General features: G+C 35.3%; 1 protein-coding gene across 8 annotated transcripts in view; it reads right to left on the bottom strand.

The window, feature by feature from the left end:
- LOC116426014 (uncharacterized) overlaps positions 1–27,042 on the bottom strand; it is a 236,726-nt gene that overhangs the window by 153,589 nt on the left and 56,095 nt on the right. For all 8 annotated transcript variants that reach the window (XM_076364450.1, XM_031974440.2, XM_076364452.1 and 5 more), the window contains one exon: positions 10,013–10,077. In XM_076364450.1, coding sequence (XP_076220565.1) covers positions 10,013–10,056 — 44 coding nt within the window. In that variant the 5' untranslated portion in view covers positions 10,057–10,077. The remainder of the gene's footprint in view (positions 1–10,012; positions 10,078–27,042) is intronic.

The raw sequence follows: 27,042 nt of genomic DNA, 5'->3' as shown, positions 1-27,042 counted from the left end.
GGTACGCAGTGTGTTAACATATTGCACTTAATATTTTGTGGCTATACCCTTTGCGTTAATGAGAGCGGCGCATCGATGTGACATGGACTTAATTCCAAAAATGATTTGTCCAGGAAATTTTGAACGCCACTGTATGAATAAACATACAGAACACGTCCCTACGTGAATGTGTCAATATGTTAAGTAACTAAATAGCGTGACTGTGTAATAGTGTAAGAATTGGAGTACCAAATTATTAATAATTGTTTCCATTGATCTTCGCTACGAATGAATAAATACTATACGGAGTATTAAAAAAAGTGGTTCGATACGTGAAAGGCGTATAATACTCACTGATGGATATAAATTTCTAATGGACGTAGGGTCTAAAAGCAATGGTTTCGATAAGAAAACAACTCTCATGATTTATTTATCGTACGTCAGTGGCGTTACCTTTTACAGAATCTCGGTCATACACACTCTACAGATGCAAATATAGCATGAATCTTCATAATAAATGATGTCTTCCTGCATTTGGATGCATAACATACGCTTATGAATCATAGATCGCCGTATACTCGTTGAGTGAATTTTACGAACTGAACTGAATGAATTGCGATTGCGTTTATGTTTATTAATATTAATAAGAGACTTATGTTAATTATTTTTATTGGTATTAATAAGAATCTTATGTTAGTTATGTTTATTGGTATTAATAAGAGTGTTATATTAGTTATTTTTATTGATATTAAAAAGAGTCTTATATTAGTTATTTTTATTGATATCAATAAGAGTTTTATATTAAGTTATATTTATTCATATAAATAAGAGTCTTATATTAAGTTATATTTATTGATATTACTAAGATTCTTATATTCACAAACTTGGTAGTGAATGATAATACATGGTTTTTTGTTATTCACTATTTGCCTTAAACATAGTGAACTCTTTTTTTAAACACTTTGTACAAAACACTCATGATCCTCATGGCTATCATAAAGATCACACAATTTTTTTCTAGTTAAAATGTATCGTGTGCTATAAGAATTTCATGAATGTTTTCTCGAAGCCCAAGGCAATACTACATAGTTATTATGTAAATTGTTAGTTTCAACTTTTACTCGATTAAAATATCAATTCAAATAAAATCAAATACACTTACATTCTCATTATAATCAACGTAACGAAACTTTTAATCTATGTTTTTAAAATTCATCATTCGAATTCAACATCTTGAAAAATTTTATTCTGCAATTTTATAGACGTAAAAGAACAATGTGTTTTTCGTTTAAATTTCTTTTCTCTATCCCTTACCGTTTTCAAGATCTACGAGGAAAAATTTTTTTATTTTTTTCAGCAAAATTCGGCAGGAAAAAAATTGCAATGTATTAGACTTGACTTCCTTTACTTACACACAAAGGTTCATAATTTGTTTAATTTTTTATTTCGATAGCATTCCTTGTTAGTTTTTAAGAAAATCGTGTTTGAAAATTTACTATAGTCCTATGTTATTACTGCAAAATTCGAATCTTAAGTGATGTATAGTATGCAGTGTGCTTATAAACAATGTCTATACAACTTTTAAAATCCACTGGGTGAAAAATTTGAAAATTCATTATGAAAGGTTTGAAAATTTGCTATATTCCTATGTTATTACTACAAAATTCGAATCTGGAGTGATGTATAGTATGCATTGTGCCTATAAACAATATCTATACTACTTTTAGAATCTACTGGGTACAAAGAAAAGCATAAGGAAAATTAATGATAAAAAATATGCTTTTTATTTTATTATTTATTCTTATTATTGCAAAATTTCTCAAATTATTTTCCTCGTAGTTGGATGCATAACTCTATTCTGACTACCGAAGCAGAAGCCCTCGGTAACGTATTTTCTCTTTATCATTCATCAAATGCATGATTAATAGTTAGTATTAATTTTATTCCGATTTTTAATATCTTCTTAGTACGCTTTCTCTTTTATGTTCGGTATCGTAGAGCAATGTTTATGAATACGATATGCGTTATACGCCATTCCGCATAATCTAACTTTGCGTAACAACATAGGTATGTAAATTTTCAAATTTGATTTCGCTGAAGATTAAGCGAAGAATGAAGAAATTTGATTTTATCAATAATAATTAAGCCTTTTCACTCTGCTGACTTTGCTACGAAGACAGTTGTTATTAACGTAGTTACGTATAAATACCACATGTAAAAGTACCATAACCTATGCATTAAAACAAGGCATATTTGTTAAATGAATAAAAAATTGAATTCATATTTTCGAAACAGGATTTTTCATTTTCAAAAGTTTTGTTGTTAAAGAACATGAACTAGAGTTCAGTACCAGAAAATGACCAAAGTATAAGGGATTAATATGGTAGTATAATAAGGGTTAAATTTGTTCCATGATAATCTAAACAACCTAACCTAAAAACATTTTATATGTACAGAAAATGTGAAGTTAATAATAGCAATTATATTACAGATGAATTTTTATTTATCTTCGAAATAAATATTTCCAAAAGTATACCTAGAAGAACGATATTAACCCTTTGCACTCGAGGGGTGACTCTGTGTTGTTATACGAATTAATACCGCAAATATTATAAAATCAAAAATTCGATATTCAATTTTGAACAATGTATCAATATATGAGACATAGAAATAAAATAGCTCTGACCCTTAAGCGATGCAAGATTCTTCTTTGTGTAAAGTGCAAATGGTATTACCAAAATTTCATCAAAAAGTAATGAATATATATAATGAAAAAAATATTGTCGTGTACAAAGGTTAATATCGTATTACATTTGCGACGAAAATTTAAACTGAATTTACTAAATTTGCAAGTTATATATTTTGTTAAATATGAACTAAACATTACTTTTCTATTATGAACTGTTAATCTTTGAAGTAAACGCAGACGTAAAATAAGGTCAAATTATTGTGTTTTTTTCTTCAATTATTAATCCCTTGTTCTATGATTTATTTCTCAACTCTGATCAATTGTCATTAATAATTCATTAAAAAAAGAGACAAATTCGAACACATTCTATCTCTATGTTAGCTCCAAAGTATAATAATTGATAGCAATAGAATAATATTTAATTCGAATTAAAAATACGTTTAACACTTTACGGACGAAAATTTTTAGCAGCATTAAAAATGTTTCCATAGAAACCTATATTATACACTGAATTCCTAATTACTAGAAAATAACGAAATTACATATCGATCGTAACGAAATTTATTACATAATTAAATTCTTTATTTGTAACTTCCAATTCCAGATATTTAAATTTTATGTGACCATTGGGAAGACATTCGTCTCCAAAGGGTTAAAATCTTCACCAGGTGTCTGACATGTTATTATAAAGCAAGGGGTTAAGGGTGAAGTAGTTTTCTGATGCATTATTGTGAAAAAAATTGTAAATTGTGAGTTAATCGAAATTAATTATTATTAGACCTGATATATTTTTTCTCGCTTCATAAGGAGTCACCTTGATACATGCACATGCAGTCATAAGGAGTCACCTTGTGCCCACTTTTACATGTTATTCGGCCGGACCCTGCATATGAATGACGTGGCTTCGCAGGAAACATTACTATCATGCGCACATGAATGACGTGGCATGAGATGTATTAATATCTGTGTGAAATTAATCAAAATTAATCCCTCGGACTACTTATCAGTAAATTTTCGAAACCTGTAAGTAGAGAAAATGGAGCTCTATATTATAATGTAAACATGTTGTATACTACGTAGTAAGTAAAATTAAAGGATTTTTTATTGAAGAAAAGCTAACCCTTAACAGTTCAGCTGATTTTGTAATCTATCAGTAATAAGCCATTTTTATAGTAGTACTGTCGGAAATTAAAACATGTATTATAGCATTTTTGTGTGTGTATGATTGATTTTATTATTAAACGCTTTCCTTATAACAACGTGTCAGACTTGTAGTGATGATTGTAAAGAGAATTTAAAAGCAAGATGTTAGTCGATCCTTTTGAATTCAAATTAAATACTACTTTTCTGTTATAAATAATTATACTTCAGAAGGAACATAGATATAGAATAGGTCTGGAATTTTTCTCTTTTTTTCAGTAAATTATTAATGGCAAAGTTGTTGCATCGATTATAGTTGAGAAATAGATCATAGTGCAAGGGGTTAAGAGAGAAGAGAAAGAGAGATGTGTCAATTAGAGTGAATGGGAGGGAAGATTGTGACTGACGGTTTGTGAAGTGATTTGTGTACTTGAATGTTTTGACTAAAAACACCATTAAAATAACATTAGTGTCTTTTCGAGTTACAGAAATGTAGTGTGCCAACGAGGTAAAGTTAATTCTTACAAATTATCGATTCAATTGTTTATTAATATAATAAAACTGAATTGTAATAACGTTGCAAATACAATAATCTTAGAGTACTTTCGTCAAATTTGTTTATTAAAATATTCAATGCTATAAATGATATCGTAGTGGAGCCTATAGAATACAAAGTGTTAATAGATATACATTGAAGTGATACATTTTAAAACAGTTTCAACAAATTCGACAGTAATTTCTGAAATGAAACCAAGTACTTAATAAAACTAAATACTTTAGTACTAGTACTCACTAATGCCAAATATTTTAGTACTATTACTCACCAGTACCAAATACTTTAGTACTAGCTCTTACTAGTACCAAATACTTTAGTACTAGTTCTTACTAGTACCAAATACTTTAGCACTAGTGCTTACTAGTACCACATACTTTAGCACTAGCGCTTACTAGTACCACATACTTTAGCACTAGCGCTTACTAGTACCACATACTTTAGCACTAGCGCTTACTAGTACCACATACTTTAGTACTATTGCTTACTAGTAGAAAATACTTTAGTACTAGCGCTTACTAGTACCAAATACTTTAGTACTAGTGCGTACTAGCAGAAAATACTTTAACACTAGTGCTTACTAGTAGAAAATACTTTAGTGCTGGTGCCTACTAGTAGCAAATACTTTAGTTCTATTGCTCACTAACACCAAATACTTTAGTACTATTACTCACTAGTAACCAAATACTTTACTGTTAGTACTTAGTAGTACCAAGTACCAAGTATATACTAGCCCATATTTAGATCTTCTCCTCTAATCCTAGTACTCACCCTAAACCTCCAAGCCAATTTCCATAAACCGAGCAGACAATACAGTAACATTAGGACTACCGAGTAGTCAATTGACTTTTCTTTAATTTATAATTCAGTCTGCGTATTACGAAAACAATTTCTCCAAGAATTCTTCAGTCAATTATTTGTTATCTTTCCAATAATTTTAAAAGAAGAAATCAGGAATGAATCATCTTGACCCATCTGGTACTTCCACTGCTGAAAGAATCAGATGTTGCATTACAAGTATACTCGTTAAAACTTTATCGTTTTAAAAACCCATCTTCCTTATCAAATTCAACTCGGACTTGTAAAAGTTACAACATGATAGGACTTCAATTAACCGAGTCACAATTTTCCACGATCTAGATTACCCAGAGTCTTGGTTAAATTGGAACTTAACCCCTTGTCTTATGATTTTTTTCAAATTTTTTTTGTGCTCGTGAAAATTATTTTACTGCTTCTAATTCAGTAGAAGGAGGAAAAGATTTCATGCTCATTACGTCTACATTTAGACACTGTTTATGTATCACGCGATGTATAACCAAAATTGGAATAATGGAATAAGAGTTTTATTCATTGAATATTTTCAACCATGAATAATTTGAATTTCAACCATGAATTTTAATGTAGTATTAGAGTGACTATTTACGAATTCAAAAGCTAAGGAAGCATTTCCTTTATTTTAGACGATTGCCGACGCTGAGATTAACGTATGTACAGTGACGTTCAAGAGTTCCTGGCCGAATCGTTTTCGGAATTGAGTCCATACCACATCGATGCGCCGCTATAATTAATGCAAAGATTATGACCACAAAATATTAAATATAATATGTTAACACATTGCGTATCGGCTAATTTTCCGACAACTGAATTATGCGAATTGCGATTTTCAGTGAGATCAACTTAGAACACTATATATTAAAAAACTGAGATATCATATTGTCATGTAATACATTTCAAATAGATAATTAGTCCTAATGAAATTTAATATCTTTTAAATGCTGTGCTAATTAGCGACGTTACATAGCCAAGTACCTTTATATAAAACGAGATTTCTCGTTGCCAGTATGCCATGTGTTAAATATTATACATTAAATTGTTATTACAATAGAAAGCAAGCATTATTTTCTTTTTTAATCACTCTGACTGGAAACCTTTGAACATGTTGAATTCTTTATTTCTAAAAAATATATATAAAAAAACCATTATCATGTAAAAAGAGTTTCAAAATAGATCCGGCCAAGAACTTTTCAACGCCACTGTATATCGTAATAATAATAATTTGCAAAAAATAGCTTTCTGGTTTCAATCTCTACTAACATTTACCCACAATTAGATATTGAAGTCAGAAAACTAGACACGTAAAAAAAGAATGCACTCTTCAAAAAACAGAAATTTCAAGGTCAATGCAATTTTTAAAAATTGTACTACGCATTTTTATTATTGTATTTTTCTAAACGAATTGAACGATTTGTATTACGTTTATTATTTATTCACAATGTGTAGACTATATTCATAAATATCATAGATCTTCGCTTATGTCTCGCGAGTGTCTAAACAATTGAATATCGCTAATTGTACTAATTTAAAGTATTAGCGCTGCATTATATGGGAGTCTACTGTACGTAAACAGACTCTATTATCCGAACGTGACCAAGGATACAGCTATTTTATCGAAACAGATAAGATCTGCAGGTGGGAATATTTGGTGAACCTCTATTATCTGAACTCGTCAGTTATCCGCACAGATTTGTCCCTCGAATTGTTCAGATAAGCGAGGTCCTAGTGCACATTTTCCTCCTACAACTCACCAAATTTAAATTATGTTTCATTTTTTCGTCCATAATTCCTCAAATTCAAATTACCTCTCACTTTTTCGTTTATAATTTCCTAAATTCAAATTTCATTTTTTCACCTACAACTTGCTAAATTCAAGTTACATTTCATTTTTCTGTCCACAACTTCCCAAATTTAAATAATAATTCACTTTTCCGTCTACAATTCCCCGAATTCAAATTACATTTCATTTTTTCGTCTACAGTTACCCAAGTGCAAATTACATTTGATTCTTTCGTCTATATTCCCCAACTTTAAATTACATTCAATTTTTTCGTCTACAATTCCCCAAATTCAAATTACATTCAATTTTTTCGTCTACAATTCCCCAAATTCAAATTACATTTGATTCTTTCGTCTATAATTCTCCAAATTCAAATTACATTTGATTCTACCGTCTGTAATTCCCCAACTTTAAATTACATTTGATTCTTTCGTCTATATTCCCCAACTTTAAATTACATTTCATTTTTTCGTCTATAATTCTCCAAATTCAAATTACATTTGATTCTACCGTCTATAATTCCCCAACTTTAAATTACATTTGATTCTTTCGTCTATATTCCCCAACTTTAAATTACATTTCATTGTTCCGTCTACAACACGCCACAGTCAAATTATTACAATACATTTCATGTTTCTGTCTACAACTCGCCAAAGTCAAATTACATTTCATTTTTTTTTCTTTCTTTCTTCTTTTTTTTCATTCTTCGCCTACAACAATCCAAATTCAAATTACCTTTCATTTTTCCGTCTACAAATGGTAAAATTTACATTTCACTATTCCATCAATAATTCCACGACTTTAAGTAACTTTAAATAACATGTCTACAGCTCATCGAATTCAAGTTACATTTCATTACTTCGTCGAACTGCACAAACTAACGGTGCAAAGAATGATGCAGCAATATACATTAATTGTTTTAAGTTGCTCATAAAATAAAAAATCAAGTAAACATTATAGAATGTATTTCATTTTATTGTTACAGGTGTAGCTAATTATTGGCACAATTTTAGCATAGCCAAAAGAACATTTGTTATTTCGTGGCTCCAAAGTACTGTAAGACAATTTGTTTTAAATATAAAAAGTTAAAAGTCGATCAACTGCATTGACAATAAAAACTTAGAAAATTCAAATAGTTAAGTTAACTTCTTGCCATAAAATATTATATCAGGCTCGTGATCTCTAATTAAAATTAACAAAAATAAATAAATCCCAGTTCTCCTGAGTCCAAATAAATATTATATTTCTGTTAGCAACTATTATACTTTAACCTGTAAGTATAAACGTGAATTCAACCTTTAAATATAGAACTCTGAAAATTACCGAATAATGTTAAATAATCTAGTTTTTAGCAACTAGTAAAACAGTTTACTAAATTCATTTGTTTTTACTCATTTAAATATCTCTACATATCAACAGTCACAACTACATAATTCCACAAAACACAAAGTAAAGAAAAATGATGCAAATACATTGATTTTAAAAATTTTCCTTTAGATACAAAATCAAAAAACCATTATAGAAAGTATTTTACTTTATTATAACAGATACAGCTTTATTCCAATAAACATGTGAAATCCATAAAATAGTAAATCTTCGAAGTAATTTCTATTATTATTGCAATTTTTAGACGGTCAAAAGACTTTTTATTATTTCGCGATAGCAAACTCAGTCAAAATCTCACTGATCTCAAAATTCAGAATATTTTATTTAGAGATCTATGAGACCGCGCGTCCACGCGTAAAAGTTAAAGTAAACGTGGATACAGAGCAATACGGAGTCTCCTTTCTCCGAATTAAATTACAAACCACAAATTATTTCTTGCCGGTGCAGCTATAAAATAAATCGTAGGTTAAGGCGCCAATCAATTCGGCCAATCAGCGACCGATTTCTTTCTTCCATCTCGAACTTCATCCTTCACAACGCATCGAGCCCGTTCCATCCCCTAATCACAGCGCAAAAAACGCGAGCTACCTTCGCTGCAGCTCTCTATTCGATCAGCTTATTCCTCGGAACGAAAGGTCTTTTCACGTTGGTCAATGGACGATAAAGGCGAGACACGATCGAGGGGTGGGTTGGGTGGAAGGAATAGAGGTGTGCGGAGCAAGCTCGGCCGACCGACAACGGAGCCTGAAAAGGCTCCAAAGAGCGGAAGCGGACGAGGGCCAGTGTCTATCCCGGTCGCCAGGCTCTACGCAACGTGGCATCATCTCGGTCGGTGCACGCAGCGCGCGGCTAGAAAAGTTATTCACCCCGAATCGATCCGTCCGATTGTCGAGCCGATGAAAGCCGTCGTAAGTAGTTAATTGGTCTGCTGCCCGATACCGCTAACCCCTCGCCCCCTGTTCCCCAGCCATTCCCATTTTCAATCCCGCCCCCATTCGCGTTGCCCCCCTCCCCCTCCACCCACTCACTCAGCCGAGGAGCCAGTAACTGATAATTAATCCGTATCGCCCGCATAGCTGATCACGGAAACGGAAAGGCAACGCGCCGGTGTTCCCTTTCTTCTGCGGCTGGTGTCGCGGTGTCGCGGTTTTCGCCGGTGAAAAAAAAGACACCGGGTACAGGCTGGTCGGGTAGCGGTTAACGATCCGCTCGGATACAATCGCGCTTACCACGCGGATCTGCCCCCGGATCCTCGATTATTCATAATCAGAATATTCCGACCAATCGGCCGGGCAGCCAATCGAGACCGTCTTTGATCAAAGATGCTCCCCTGGCAAGAACTTCCGAGTCTTGGATCGATCTAGAGTATTCTAGAGGGTGACTCGTGCGGGTGAACCTGCGAACCGGTGCGTCCTCTGCCCGGCTTTTCGGTGCCGGATTGATTCGGATCGAACGCGGAGGGGGTGGAGGCCGCAATATCTCGGGCCCGAGTGTCTCTCGAGTCGCTGGATCGAGCTGGCTAGAAATGAAAAACGGGGAAAGACAAAGCAAGAAGCGGCAGGATGAGAGAAGCGTGGCGAGGCGAGGCGAGGCGAGGCGAGGCGAAGCGAAGATCGCGCGTATTTTCTTTCGTCGGGGATAATCTACTTACTCTGGAGCGGGATTTCTCCAGCGTTGCGTTCCAAACCACGCCATCAGGCATCGACCGCCCCTGGCCTGAAACATGCCAAGCACTCTAATCAATTTCGCTGCGACATGTGTGCGCGCACGGAAGGAAACGCGACGACCGGGAACGAACTGGAGCCGCGACTTATGAAATACTCGGGTACTCGAGTTGCCCGCGATATGTTCGGCTAGTAGAGGTGTACGGGTATTCTCCTCAGATTTCAGATTCGGTTCGGGATTGAAAAGAATCGGATGGGTACCCGAAATATGTAGGTACCTGGGCAACCCAACATTTTTTAGTACCTTATTGTTAGTGTGAATAGTAATATTGTAGTAATGTCTACAGTGTAGTAATAGATAATGATAATAACCTACTGGGCAGTAGATAATAATAATATTTATATCGTATTATAGATATTATTAACATCAAGGTACCCGAAATTTTCAGATTTTTCGGGTATTCGTATGCTTCAGGTACTCGCACGAGCCTGCCAGATTCTTTTTAAGGCCGAGTACTCGTGATTTCGACATTCCTACTCGGTGGTTACCTTGGTTTCATGAGATCACCTAGTACTCGGGTACTCCAATATCTCGTAACGTTTTATAACTGGCTACTAGTGCTGTTGGTATCCGACCCACTGGGACTTTCTACAAAAATATGAAATACTCGAATACCTGGGTAACACAAGTAGGGTACTTGAATGGAACATACTCAAGGATTTGCTATATACTCGGATACCATAGGAGTACTCGAATTAATTAGAATAATAGAAGCATTAGTAGCCAGTTACAACACCTTAAGAAATAGTCGAGTACTCGGGTGTCCATGAGATACCTGGGTAAAGCAGACATATCCGGATATCTTATGAAACATCCGAATATCCGGATACTTGAGTATCTCATATAATTTTATAACTGATTATTGAAGCTACCAAGACCTATCGAATACTCAGATATTCGATATTCTCAGATAGAAAGTATTTACTAAGGTATACAGAATATTCCCGAGTACGTTTTACTCAAGTACTCTACCTGTATCACCCTACAATTTACGTAATTCATACCTTTTGTATGAAATTATAAAAATAAGACAATGAATTATTTGAAAATAAAACCCGGCAGATCGAACAGTAATACTTCCAGTAACGAGTAACAAGGAAGTAACAAGTAATCGGTAACAAGACCTCATGAGATACTCGGGTACCTGAGTATTCGACTGCGTCATCAGATACCCGAGTAATCTCGCTCTAATCTGGTACCTCACGGGTAATCCAGTTACCCGAGTATCTCGTAAGTCACAACTCCACCAGATATCTTACGGATAATTCTGATACCCGTGTATCATAACGTAGAATTCTACCCGATACCTCACGGGTAATCCGAGTAGCCGGGTACCTCGTAGATCCCAACTACTCCGTATATCTCACGGTTAACCCTGGTACCCGAGTATCATAAGTCACGACTCCACCGAGTATCCCACAAATAATCCAGGTACTCGAGTATCCTAAGTCAGAATTCTACCAGATACTTTACAGGTAATCCAGGTAGTCGGATATCTCAAGTCTCGACTGAACTGTGTATCTCACGGGTAACTCTGGTACCCGTGTTTCATAAGTCAGAATTCTACCAGATACTTCACGGGTAATCCAGGTAGTCGGATATCTCGTAAGTCTCAATTGTACCGTGTATCTCACGGATAATTATAGTGCTCGTGTTTCATAAGTCAGAATTCTACCAGATACTTCACGAGTGAACCACGTAGCCGGGTATCTCGCAAGTCCCAACTGTAGCGAGTATCTCACGGGTAACTCTGGTGCCCGTGTTTCATAAGTCACAGCTCCAGCAGACATCCCACGACTAACTCGGATACCCGACTATCATAAGCCAGAACTCTACTAGGTATCTCATAGACCCCGAGTAAAAGTAGCAGCTCCAGTCCGAACGACGCTCCGTCCCGGCCGCGCGTGTTGGTTCGGGGGATTCGATCGCGTCTCTCGAGACCGACGTTTACACTTATTATGTAAGCAGCGGTACAGTACCGCTAACTTCGGCTAGATCGTGCATATTTCAGCAAAGTGCTGCCACTCGAGACTCGCTCGCGTTTTTTTCCCAGCAGGAATCCCTTCAACCGCGCTTACCCGATGCTCGAGAGTCGCCGACAGCTCCGCTCCTCCCTCAACCCCCAGTTTCCCCCGACCCGTCCCTCCACATCCCCAATCGACGGTACGTCTACCGCCGCTCGCTCACCCTGTCCCTATCCTTGCGCCTACTTGCTCAGCAGAAAACACCGGCCCTCGCGCATGTACTTTTCATTTGCCGGTCGGGTCCGATGCGCCGCGCCATGCCACGCCGCGCCGCGCCGCGGGCGCGAATCGTTTCTCCCCCATTGTCGACGGGAGACGGGACTTTCCCGAGGAGTTTTCGTCGATCGAGTCCCGGCACGGCACGGCGCGGCGTAGCCTGGAAAATCGACGGCTCTGGGGGAGTTATGAAAATTTTCAGCGGACGCAGCAGGGACTCGGACGCTGGTCTACGAAACGAACCCGCAAAGGGTACCTTTTCCTTTTTCCACCCTAGCCATCAGCCCCGAGTCACCTATCTCTCCCTGTGTTTCCCCTGTTTCTGCTCCCCCCTGGGCCCCCGCCTGCCACCGACACGCTATCCGTCCGTATTCGCGCTTCGGCTTCTGCTCGCAGCCGTCGCTATCATCCTTCGCTGCTCTCGCCATTCTTTCCCCCTTTCCCTTTTCCACGTTTCAACGGAGAGAACCGTCGTTTTCCCTTTCTCTTTCTGTCTACCCCCGCCGCCGGTTTCCGCGCTCAACCCTCTCACTCTCACCATCCCCTCTCTCTATCTTTCTGCTCCCTTTCTCTCCTTCTACCACTGGCATCTCTCTGTTTCTGACCTTTTCTATTCGAGGGACGTGATTGCAGCTTGCATATTTCACGAGACTAACCTCGAACCACTCGCTCCCTCCCACTCGATCTCTCGCTCGCTCCCGCGGTCTCTCTTCATCCGTTCGTTGTACGCGATGGATCCGTCTGTCCGTCGACGACGTAACCTAACCTTGCACTTTCCGTTGCAGTCGATCGCGGATTTCTCTTTCTTTCTTACCGGTGCAAGCTGCACTGACTATCTGCGAGTAGAATGATAACGAGCGGGAGTTTCAGGCGTTCTTGAAAACGGTCTGAGTCGAGGATTTTTGTTTCTTTCTTGCCGATACTGGAATCATCGAGCAGAGAAATGGACTGTTTCGCGGTTGCTTATCAAATTTATGCAAACAGTTTCATTGAAGCTTCAGCTTTTCCGTTGGAGTTTATGATACTTTTTTTCTTGTCGACACAGGTTGTAGCGTTTTCCTGTGAGTAAAATGATATCGTGCAGAAGCTTTGAGCATTCTTGAAAACAGTTTGAGTCGAGGATTTTCGTTCCTTTCTTACTGATACTGAAACCATTGAGCAGTGAAATTGACTGTTTCGTGGTTGCTTGTAAAATTTATGCAAATAGGTTATTGAGGTTTCGATTTTTTCTTTACAGTTTATCAAAGATTTTTCCTTCTTTCTTATTAACCTTTCTTTTAAACCCAGTGCTGTTTATAAGTTTATAAACTATAAGCTAATAATAATTTTCTCATGTTATCGCATAATTTGGAAGTACCTTTGATAGAATTCGAAAGTAACTGAATTGGAAAACAGTAAACAAACAAAATGGTGCTAGGAAAATAAAAACATGAGTGGATCGTAAAACTCCCAAAGAACCTAGCAGGATTAATGTATGTTAAAGTAGATATTCCGAGAATAAAATGATGAAATGTAGGAATTTTTAAGATTTTTGGGAGCACTAACTTTGAGTTGCCGAAGTGTTGATCGTGGATGTGTGTTTCTTTCTTAGTAATGTATTTCGTTGATGCAAACTTTTCGACGTTTTTTTATAAGAAATAAAACGAAGAGTTCTCAACTGTTCGCTGGCTGAACCAAAACTAAGTGAAAGCGAAGAAAGAAGTGTCCTTTCTACACGTTGTAGTGCTTTGAAAACAAATGCAATTTGTTTCAAAGATAAAATTTTTTATGAACCACGTTCCTACAACGTCAAAACTCTTGCATTAAATCAATATATTCGGATATCTATCTAAGAATGAAAAATAAACTACGAGAATTTTGTAGATTCTTGGTAGCTAGGACTTTAAGTCAGTAAAGTGTCGATCGTGGGTTTCTTTTTTTCGTTAATATACCGTGGAGAATCTATCCGGGGTTAAAAGAAAAGAGAAGATTATGGAAATTTTGAAATTGCTGACTTCGAGTAACTGGAGCGTCGATTTAATTTCTCTTTCTATTTCGTCAATATTAATGAGAAATTCTTTTAATGCAAAAATTTTTAATAGTGGTATCTTTGAGATGCTAAAATGTTAACCGCTAATATCTTTGTCTTTCTCGTTAATACTAGAATTACCGAGCACTTAAGTTGACTTTTGAACATTTCTTTATAAAAGATTCGTGAATTTATCAAGATTTTAGTTATATTTACATTTGAATGTAAGTGTTACTAAATCAGCTTCTTGAACACTAGAACTACTGATCACTTAAACTGATTTTTACAAATTTCTTTATAAAAACCATAAGCATGCGTTTACTAAGATTTCAATTGAGCTGTATTTCAGTTTTGGCATTATTGAATTAGTTTCATTAATAATTTTTCGTAGAAGTATATGTACCTTTTCAGTAATTGTAAAAGAAGAAATCAGGCAATGGGTAATTTTCAGCCATCTGGTAACTTCACTGTTAATGTCACTGGTAAATCTAGTCAAGATAGAGAAGAAACTATGACAACTTTAGAAATTCGTAGTAGAGGTGACTTTGAGATGCTAGAGTATCAATGTCCAATTTCTCTTCCTTTCTCGTCAGTGTCGCTGGTAAATCTGCTCGAGAATAGCAAATGAGATATGACAATTTTAGAAACTTTTCATAACGATGACTTTCAAACGTTAAAATGTCGATCTGGGATTTCTCTTTCATTTCCATCGACATTACTGATAAATCTATTAAAAAATGACAAATGAACTATGACAAATTTCGAAATCCTTAGTAACGATGACATCGAAATGATAAAGTATCAATCCCCAATTTCTCTTTTTTTCTCATCGACGCACAGTGGTCTGGAGAGCGACTTCTGTTGGCCAAAATTACAAATGCTCTTTCGCTTTTTGTAAACAAAATTATTGTTATAACTAATATGGATAAAATACAGTAAATATCAAAAAGTAACTGAAAAAATATATTTATATATCTGAAGTATTTCGATTCCTTTTTTTCAGTTTTCCATTTCAGTTCTCCATAGCTGTTTCAACAATCGAAAACTAACAGTTATAGATCTGCTTTTTTTTGGGTTTCTCATTTCAGTTCTCCATAACTGTTTCAAGAACCAAAACCTAACAGTTATAGAACTGCTTTTTTGTCAGTTTTTCATTTCGTTTCTCCATAACAGTTTCAACAACCAAAAAATAACAGCTATAGAACTGCTTTTTTGTCAGTTTTTCATTTCGGTTCACCATAACAGTTTCAACAACCAAAAAATAACAGGTACAGAACCGTTTCAGAACTGATATAATATCTGAAAAACCAGAATCGAAAGTGATACAGCTTAGAATCGATATACCGAATAACAGGTATAACTTATTTCGGTTCTTCATAACTGTTTCAGTCGGCACCGATGTATAACAGTATCAAACAGCTATTTTCGGAACCTATTCAATCCCTGTTATTAACCCCTATGTGCACAACCAATATAATCACATCGTTTGACGACCAGGTAGCCCAGTACCCCAAACGCTTGACTGGGGAGCATTGATTGCTCTCAAACAGATTTTATATAAAATGATGATTTTATACTGAAACTCTTGAAAAATCTATTAGATTTGTGGCGACACCTTTCTTACTCTCCCAATAGGGGACTACTGACACCTAAGAGCTTTTCTCGCTGCTGTTTGGTCCTTTGCTTATTTATATACAGGGTGGACCACGAAGCGTGATCAACTTAGATTATTCTGCTGCTAGCGGTTCAATCGGAAATTTTGTTAGCTTCAATAACACGGTCCAACGAAATGATCTCTTTCAAACCGTTATACAGGGTGGACCACGAAGCGTGATACACTTAGATTGTTCTGTTACTGGCGGTTCGATCGGAAATTTTCTTAGCTACAATAACATGGTTCAAGGAAATGATCTCTTTCAAACCGTTATACAGGATGGACCACGAAGCGTGATACACTTAGATTATTCTGCTGTTAGCGGTTCAATCGGAAATTTTGTTAGCTTCAATAACATGGTTCAATGAAATGATCTCTTTCAAACCGTTATACAGGGTAGACCACGAAGCGTGATCAGCTTAGGTTATCCTGCTGCTAACGGCTCGATCGGAAATGTTAGTTGAAACACCATGGCTCAAGGAGAACTTCAAGATGATTGTGCCAAATTTGGCGTCAACCCTTTTTCCGGAATTATCAAGGTCATCTTACACGTAAACCTACAATCTTTTTACACCTTTTGGAGGACGCTGAGATGAATTCGACAAGCATCATCACAAATATTTTTTTCTGAATCTAAAAAGACTGAAGAAAACTTAGTTGGAAGAGCTTTGCAAGATTCTTAAAGATTGTTAACTAGATTTACGAAACGAATCAATTTGACTCATATTGAATTTTATGAACATGATTTGGTAAATGTTTGGGTCGATATTGATTGACTGAATTACGTGATCAATCAGATCAATCAAATGTTTAAAAATGTATTATTAGGAACCATAAACATTTGGTTTCTTCTTTGATAAATGTCCGTAAATCTAAAGTCGAAGAAGAATAGCAAGCTACACTGTTGTGCCTTTTTTAGAGGTGTTAATAAATCAGTATTAGTCATTACTGACTTGATCTCCGCGTACTGTTTGTAAACATTCCATTCTGTACCTTGGAACATATTTAATGATATCAAATGTGAAGTGTTTCGTGATTTGCGTGTACCATCGGGTGCTGGGAACCTGGCACCTACACCTGGTGTATACATTTTAAAGTTACGTTTTATTAAAAACGGAGTTATCAACTTATCATACAATGTCGCCGCAGTGGCGACAACAGAGTACCAGGGGTTAATCCTTTGGGGATGAAGATTCTTTGAAATATACAAAATCTTCAGCAGACGAAGCTAAACTGTGTCAATTGCTTAATACATTGAATGCCGCGCGATTTCATAGAGAAAAATACACAAACTGGAAATCATATAATATTAAATCATTTGTTTGGATTGCATTATTATTATTGCATGTTAATCTAGCTGAATGGCACCGAAGTAGGTAGCATTATTTTTAACATAGAAGTGTTTTCAAATAATCATAGTTTAACTAAGTAAACTATAGTAATCCGATTCGGTTGGGGGTCACCGGTGACCTCCACGACATTCAACGTGTTAACCATGGCTTATGGTATGGGAATCCTGGTTGGACGAGATACCTTGATACAGCAGATACTGCTTATATTTTTTTTAACACTACTCTTACCAACACTGCATGTATACCTACTGCTACCGCGACCAGTCAAATGACTGGTCTTTAGTACAACTTATAGTTTTTAATATAGAATGAAGATAATAGCCAATTTGACAGTATACAAATATAGTTTCTTTTATTTAGAAGTATATAATTTACATTTTACTCGTTTTCACCGCATTTTTTACAAATAGATTTGTCGATTCTACATTTCCCGCACACGTACTTTTTACATTTTAGACAGATCCTGTTAGTCTTATTGTTTGTGCAATATCTTATTTGGCAGGTTTCCGTTCGCGTGAACCTGTACTTGTATCTGTGATGGGTGTTGCTTGATTTTCTTTGCCTAACTCTAGTTCTTTTTGATATTCAATGGCAAGTTCTTCTGCCAATTGAAATAAAAATTCCTGTCTCGAAATTTCTTCTCCCGTGGATTCTTTATATAAAATCCGTGCATTTATCCCGGCTAAATCTAGGATATAGAAAAATACCTGTAAAGGCCATCTCCGACATTTAGATTTTACCGATTTTACCGAGGCCGATAGGCGAGCGAGAACTGTAAACACTTGGAAGTACCGTAGAGCAGTTCCTGAAAGGCACTTTTTGGCTAAAAGCATGCCACAATTGCGTTACCTTTCGTTTGTAATGACTTTATAGTTTCGGAATTGAGTCTTTGAGAGAATACTATTACAAAAAGATATAAATCGTTCTACCGGTCAAATGACCGGTCATGGTGGGTAAGACAGACTACAAATTTTTCTCAGAAAATAAGCAATAAAAAAAGGTGAATATTGAAAAATTTTTTATACATATATTTTAGGAAAAGTCGTGAAGTATAAAGGCGATTCAATTACGTTATCTATAGAAAATTCTAATCGAAATTTTAAAACCAGTCATTCGACTGGTCGTGGTAGGAATAGTGTTAACACTAACCATACCGGAAATCGGCCAATGACGGGATTTAAAATTCTGCGATTTCTTTTGTTCATTGAATTTCATATCAGTTTCTATATTGTCCAATTGGTTTTTCAATTTTCATCCATTCTTTTTTTTCTGTTTCCACTAAGAAAAATGTATCATTTAATTTGTTTATCTCTGTTTTGTAGCCAATTATTTAACTAGTTACGGTAGGAAAAGTGCCGATATTGTTAGTGTTAACACTTTGCACTCGAGAGGTGACTCTCATTCGCCACTTGTTTCGATATAACAAAGTTAACAAGTCTTATGTAGAATATTAAGCTTTATGCAATGCATCAGTACATGAAATATTGAAATAAAATAGCTTGGTTCTTTAGTTTACGTGTATTTTCTCATTAGTTAAATTCAAAGAATGTCGTGTATATTTCATAGGAAAATTTTGAATATTTCTAGTGAAAACTTTTCGAGTACAAAGGGTTAAGAAATCGAACAGGTCCCATCAATAGACCTGCGACAAGTAGTACTAGGGGTCCGAGTGTCCCTAGTGGCAGTGGTTTAACCCTTTGAACTCCGTTATCGCCGCTCGGTGACATTGTAAGGTGATTTGACAACTCCGTTTTCGATGAAACAACTTTAAAACGTAAACGCATTTTCTTTTAATGACAAAACAGGATCTTCAATCTTTCACAGAGATGCGCTTCTATCATTGTAAATACTCCTGGAGTAGCTGGTAGCTCATATTAAAAATTGTTCAAAGTGCAAAAGGTTAACACTAACCTACCGAGCAATTAAATTGACTTTTTGAAATTCCGCCATAGAGACTCTAAGAGTGCATCCATTGAGTCTTTGATTGATTTACGATTCAGTATGCGTATTGCCAAGGCAAATTTTTTAACCCTTAGCAGTCCTATGTTGAGTCAGACCCGACATTCTATTTTATTGCAACCTCTACCTGTTTTAACAATTTTTTCTATATTTATTTGTAGTATCACAATTGTACCATTTAAAGGTAACATTTCAATGACTCCCAAATATTCTTGAATAAATAAATAGAGCGTCGTATCAAGCTGTAATTGAATGAACTAACGTCGACATGAACCTCAAACTGAGAAACCAAGAGCACCTCGGACAGCAAAGGGTTAATAATTTCTCAGAGAAACATCTATTATTTTTTTAACATTAGAACTACCATTGAGGTCAGACTGACCCATTCCTGATTTCTCCTTTTTACACTTATGAAAAAGATAATAGACAATTCTCTGCGAAATTACTACAAGAATTGATTTACCAACAGGCAAACTGAAACCAATAGAAATCTCAATCGTAGCACTGTTGAAGTTTCTACAGAAAAATGTCAAACAGTCAGTTTGACTGTTCGATAGTTCTAGTGTTAATACTTGCAAAAGGAAGAAATCAGGAATAGGTCATTTTGACCCGTCTGGTAGTTTTAGTGTTAACCTTTTACCTACGGTACTAACCACGAAGCTATACCTCTGTACAAGGTTTGACACGGTCTACATATAATAAATGTAATATCACTGCAATCTGAAGCTAAACGAATTTTCCTCTCTGCAATTACGTTCAATTAGATTATAATGTGCACGACTATCGATGACAGAATGAATTGTGCCGCTATAGTGACGTACCGTTCAAAAAGATCATATCCGCGAAAACCACTATAGTGACGCATCGTAATATAAAATGACATCAACGAAAGCCATTATAGCGGCATGTCATACCTAAAAGGTTAAAGACCGCATGCTGTGCTAGAGACCTTTCGAGGATCTCGGCACGTGAGCAGCGCTGCTCCTGGACCAGACACAAAATTTGGTAGAGTTTTGGAAAGTGAGCTCGGCGCTACCAACAGTCTACGGGCGTTACTGGCGTGAACCCAGCTGGCCTGCGGCTCAAACATGAAGAGGGGCAAGTGGAGACGTCCACTCACGGCGCTCGGCTCGATAGTAATGGCGGAATTAGTTTCGGCACGTCTTTGTTACTGGCCGAGCCGTGAACTGAGGTGGAGCGTGTGGCCGAATTTCCTTGCCCCTCTTTATTTTTGCGCCACTGGCCGACTTGCCTCACGTCAGTAACGCACTCTACTTGTATAGATACATTACATGTTTAATTTATCTTAGAACCTGATACAACAATTTTCCGAATGTCCAGGATAAATCTTAAAAGTTGCAGCTAAAAACAGTGGTGTTCCTGTTCGTTGCGAAACACAGGTACATTTTATCATCGACCTAACTTAAACGTCATTCCACTAAAAACCCAACGAAGCATTCATACTTATAGTGCGTTACTGACGTGAACCAGCTGACCTGTAGCTCAAAAGTGAAGAGGGGCAAGTGGAGACGTCCACTCACAGCGCTCGGCTCGATAGTAATGGCGGAATTAGTTTCGGCACGTCTTTGTTACTGGCCGAGCCGTGAACTGAGGTGGAGCGTGCGGCCGAGTTTCCTTACCCCCTTTCATTTTTGAGCCACAGGCCGGCTTGGCTCACGTCAATAACGCACTGTACTTCCACAGGACTCGTCATCCCCAGGAGGCAACGCTGATAAGGCTTCGGCCTCGGTTGATTGGGCCTGATCCCAATTTCGCGACCATGGGGACGTTCTGAGGTAGGCCTTCACGGCAGGAACTCGGAAATAAGACTAAGGACATCTCTCTGTCAATTGCTCATCACTAGATTTACCGAACCCGTCAATGTGACGGATACTGAATTTTTTTAAGCATTATTTTACTAACAGTTCAAGTCGATTTTGATTCGTGCAATTATGCGAATACGTATTGTAATACTGTAGTTCTGAAGCTACAGTTTTCACGATTTATATAAACGAACACGTACTTTTCGAGAAACAATAGAATAAAGTATAGAACAAACGTCCGTAAATCTAGTGTTAAATAATAGAAAATACAGAAACTATGTACCGATCTCTTACTGTTTGACCAATTAACACTAACCGTACCGGAAGCCGGTCAAATGAACGGATTTAAAATTCTGCGTATTCTTTCATTTAACTTTATATTAATTCCTTTATTGTCCGATTATTCAGTTCCTCAATTTTTGTCTTATCTTTTGTTTCTGTTTCTACTACAAAAATGTATCGCCTAACTGGTGTACCTTCATTTTGTAGCTAGTTGCTTGATTGGTTCCGGCAAGAAAAGTGTTGGTACGATTAGTGTTAACACTAAACCTATCAGACGAGTCAAAATGACCCACTCCTGATGTCTCCTTTTTGCAATTATTTAAAAGATAATAGATATTTCTCTAGGAAATTATTCAAGCAATACACAAACTGAATTTTAAATCGATTAAAGTCTCGATGGATGCACCCTTCAAGTTGCTATACAGGAATTTCAAACAGTCAATTTTACTGCTCGTAGGTTTAGTATTAAATCATTTGTTCACGGCTTAGCCTTCCAGATGGAAAAATTTCATTTCACCGAAACGTCGACGTTCGTACACAAAGAGTTAATTTCTCCCAAATAATTCAAGTTATCTGGTGTTTGCAAAGAGTTAATTTCTACCAAATAATTCAAGTTATCTGGTGTTTGCAAAGGGTTAATTTGTAAGAAATAATTCAAGTTATCTGGCGTTTGCAAAGGGTTAAAGAATATTCTAGAAATCGTCGCTGACTGAATATGCTTTTGAATCTCGAACACCGTCGATCGAAGTTTCGCAGAGGAAATCGGCTGCGGCGGGCCTCAGGGAGTAAATCGAGTTTCGAGCGGCACCTGCAATATCGGGACCCGCCGCCGCTGGATCCGGAGATGGAGGAATCGCAATTCGTAAATGCATTTCCGCGGGGAGGTAACCTTCCCCACCTCGGCGCCGGGTAATCTCGTGGCCCCGGTAATCTCGGTCCCTCGGCTAATCGGCGATTCGAAGGTTTTCCACTTCGAAAATTTCGTGGTGTCGCGTCGATCTTGCCAGATCGAACTTCAATGTCTCCGACATGTTCGGTGCCAGGTTATTCACATACAGAATCTATTCCGGAGTTCGATACCCGAAGTTTCACGCTAGAACTACTGAGCTTAATATGATTAACGCTAAAATTACCAGACGAGTCAAAATAACCTATTCCTGATTTCTTCATTTTGCAATTATTAAACAGAAAACATTTCAAATGAACAATAAAAGATTAATTACAAATTAATAATTGATTAAGTATATTTTATAATTATAAAAGTAACAATTTTTGTAAGAAATTATTAAAGAAATTTATTTAGCGATATGAGAACTGAACTATACATCAATTAAAGTCTCGATAGATGCACCCTTGAAGTTTTTATAGAGAAATTTCAGAAAGCCCATTTAATTGCTCGGTAGTTTTAACCCCTTGCCTTATAATAACGTGTGAGACTCGTGGTGAAGGTTTTAAACAGAAGTTAACAAATATAAATATTAGTCAATTATTGTGAATACAAATAAAATATTATCCTTTTGTTATCAATTATTATAGTTTAAAGCAAACATAGGCATAGAATATACCTACAATTTGTCTCTCTTTTCAATAAATTATTAATAGCAAAGTAGTTGTGTCAACCATAGTTGAAAAATAAATCGTATTAACCCTTTGTATTTGAGAGATAACTCTGATACCGCTTGATTTGGCGAAACGAAATTATCAAGTCTTATATATTGTATTAACTGTTTGCGTTTGAAGTTTTTCTGATGTTTTTATTCAAAAAATATAAACGACACATTATACACACTGATAATCTTATTGGATTACGTATTCCAGATTGTTTTGAAATCTACCACTTTGTACAAAAATATTGATAAACAAGATTATTGTACATATTGGTATATAATGGGCAAAAACAAAATTCTTTGTGCGAGATCCTGCATTTTAATTCTTTGTCCGCACTGGTGCAATCTACAATAATTGGACAGTTTCTGTCTCATCTCTGATTCTAATTTGCTATACATTAATACAATTACGCGTAATCAATTAAAATTATAAACAAAGCACATAGCAAGAAATTTTATCAAATCATTTATCAAATACAAAATTTAGAAAAACATTTAAAATTGACAGGTTGGCATAGGATAAAAAAATAACTGAAGTATCAAAAATACAGCTCCAGGAACGTAGAATCCAATACTGTAGCTATCTCGTTCAATTTTTTCATCGAAAGGTCGAAACAAATGCAATATCTACGTAACATCAAAACTTTTTCACCGAATATGTTGTCAATGCTTTCAATCGAAAAATAACTCATGCATCACTCTGCAGTCGATCTCAAACTACATGTAGAACTTGTTAGGACCGTGTTATACGATTTCAACTCGATGCAAGCTATTTATACTATTCAAAATCAGTTAAATGACAAGATTTTAACACGTTGAATGCCATGGGGATCACCGGTGACTCCCAACCAAATCGAATTACAATAGTTCATTCAATTAAACGATGATTTTTCGAAAACACTTCTGTATTAAAAATAATGCTACCCACTGTGACGTCATTTAGCTAGATCAACATGCAATAATAATAATGCAATTCAAACAAATGATTTAATATTATATGTTTTCCATTTTGTGTATTTTACTCTATGAAATCGTGCAGCATTCAACGTGCTAATAAGTAAATCGCGACATATTTTTTTAATACATAGATAAGCTGGTCACTCCTGCTCTAAACAAGGTACAATAATAACTGAGAACGTTAGTCGAACCATTATTACCAAAAACATTCATGAAAATTGATGATTTTTTACAACATTTGTAAGAAAGTATTCCTCAAAATTCTAAATTTAGTGTATAAACACTTCATTAACATTTTTAGTGTCTCGTCTCCCAGAAATGGACTCATTTATTTAAATTTTTTTATATGTTCATTGAATACAATAATAAAAGTTCATTTTTTAAACACAATGAATATACTTCAGAAAATTAACGAATCACTAAAATGTTATTGAAGAATCTTCAAACTTCTGTAACATAAAAATTCCTGTTACAACATTCTACCTTAGAGTGTGTGATTGTAAAATATGCAGCTTCTATTTTCAGCTTTTATAAGCCACTTTTTCCTATGATGTTTCTGCATTATGCGACGAGTGAGAAAATAAGCAAACTTTCTGTTTTTTTAAAATTGTGTGTTTTCCACTCAGTGTTAAAAAATATCATTTTATTATTTTAACGAAACATTTGTGAACTTTTTACTATATGTAACATTTTAGTCTGACTTTTAGTTATAGAGTATAGGTAAAGTTCAAATATTAAACTACGAAATAGTTTTTATATGTAAGTATATACAGGGCGTCCAAGTTTTTAAAAAGTCAGTGGAGAATTCTAGAGATGTAACAAAGAAAATAGAATATTTATTAATTGTAGACTGTTTAGAACTTTATAGAAAAGTTATCGCAGAAATATGAAATATAAATTATCTTTATATAAATACAGTGAACATGAATATATTCTGTGATGGTAAACGTGTGTCTGTTAACCGTTCTCGTATTTCATATTTTTGTCACACTTTTAATGAAACTACATAAAATGAAGGAAATATAGTATGAAATTATTTCATTAAACCATTTGATTATTATTGCACGTTTATCTCGCCGAACTTCACTTTAGGTAGTATACTAATTAGTATAATTAGTATAAATGACTACTACTTATACTATTAGTATAATTGACTAATTTATAGTAGGTTGATTTGGTTGGGGGTCACCGTTGACCACCTGGCGTTTAACGTGTTAAACATCCTATATTTATGTAACATTTTTTCCATAATATATCACCTACATTTACAAAAAAAACCGGGACAAACAATTTTAATTTAATAACAAAACAAATTATCTTAACAGAATTTGTATTTTCGCTCCGAGTAGAACTTTTCGTGAAGTACTCTCAGCACACGTTGTGTTAAACCTTTTGATGTTCACGTCAAGCATACTCGTCACGAAAAAAATGGTAATTTTTTGTTTAATTACAAGTATACTCGTCCTGGAGGAAAACAGTTTTTTGCTATTCAAAGTAGAAGCGGTAAAATAAAAAGAAAGTTTGTATTTTTAACATGTTTCAGAATAATAATGAACTAAAGATTAATAAATAGAACGTAATAAATAAGAAACAATGAGACAGAATTTGAATATAGAATGACAGATTTAATTAACAATTATATATTTTGTTTGTTTACCAAGATATATTTAACCCTATAGGTCCCACATAAGAACTGTTAGGAAAAATACATTTATTTTCACAATAAATGTTCCAAAAATCAATCATCATTTCAAAAAAAGGAAACATACCAATTGTATTTCAATTTGGGTGAATCATTCAATTAAATCAAGACTTAATCGTTTATCTTTCTCTTACTCCACTCTTTTGTCCCCTAATTAGTTCATGTAACGGAGATTTCTATGTACAGTAGAATTCCGTTTATCTGAACGAAACGCAAGTACGTATGTGATTAAGTGAACTGTAGCAGAGCTCATATTATATGCTGTTTTATGTGTTGCTTTTAGTAATTAGTCTCCGGTACGATTCCATTTTTCTTTTTTATCTTTAATCGATACTGTAGGCGACTGAACTAACCGTTAACCCAATTGCATTCTAGTCGTAAATATAAAAACTCGCGCGCGCGTGTGTGCGTGTTCTAGCGCTTTAACACTAGAACTACCGAGCATTTAATTCGATTAATATGTAATTCCTATAAAAATTGTAACGATAGATCATTTTTAGTTTCTTCGGATATTTGTTATAGAATTCAAGTGAAACTATTTATTTTTAAGATCATTTTGAATACTTCATGCTTTTAAGATATCAATAATTTCGAGACAAAAAAAGTGTAACTAGTGATTTTGATTGTTACAGTAGTTCTAGTGTTAAATATAATAAAATATAATAAAGTCTTATATAATAATAGAATAAAATAATGTACTACAATATTAAATGTAATATTATAGTACACGATTTTATTATATTTAATGTTACAATATTATAAACTACAGTTAATCGGACGCAGTAAGGTTGCAACTAAGTGCAATGTACAGAGTGACGTAAAATTGAAACAAAATGAGTTGTGTGATCACAGGAATTATGTAAACAGTTTGTCACTTAACATCTTGTCGTGGATAGACGTACCAGGTCTTTATAATTAAATTATTCAATTTTAAGGAAATACTTTATTAATTAAATAAATCTCAAGATACTCTCTGATTAATTTAGTCATTTTTGTTTTTGTTCCGAAATTGCCAATGACGTCTTATACACATTAATAGTCTCGCTGCATAACACATACTAGATTGCTTTGAAATGTATCATTCTATACAAAATTATTGATAAACAAAATTAATGTACATCTTTCTGTAAAATAGGGAAAACAGAATTCTTCAAGCAAGGCTTTGATGAATCTCTGAATTAATTTCTAGTGCAAAAGCACTGTTCAGAAACTTAATTTCGATGTTTGTTAGGCGAATTTTCAAAGTGAATTTTCTACTGTCGTTGACAATAGAAAGACGGGATTCGGATTCTTGTATGTACGATGAATGTAGATTAAACAGACAATTTCGTTAACCAGTTTCTCCATCGTATTGACTATAAAAATTAAAGAA

This window comes from Nomia melanderi, chromosome 2, assembly GCF_051020985.1.
Source record: "Nomia melanderi isolate GNS246 chromosome 2, iyNomMela1, whole genome shotgun sequence".
NCBI classification, from domain to species: Eukaryota; Metazoa; Arthropoda; class Insecta; order Hymenoptera; family Halictidae; genus Nomia; species Nomia melanderi.
Note: the sequence above shows the minus strand (reverse complement) of the source record. Positions and strands in the feature narration are given on the sequence as shown.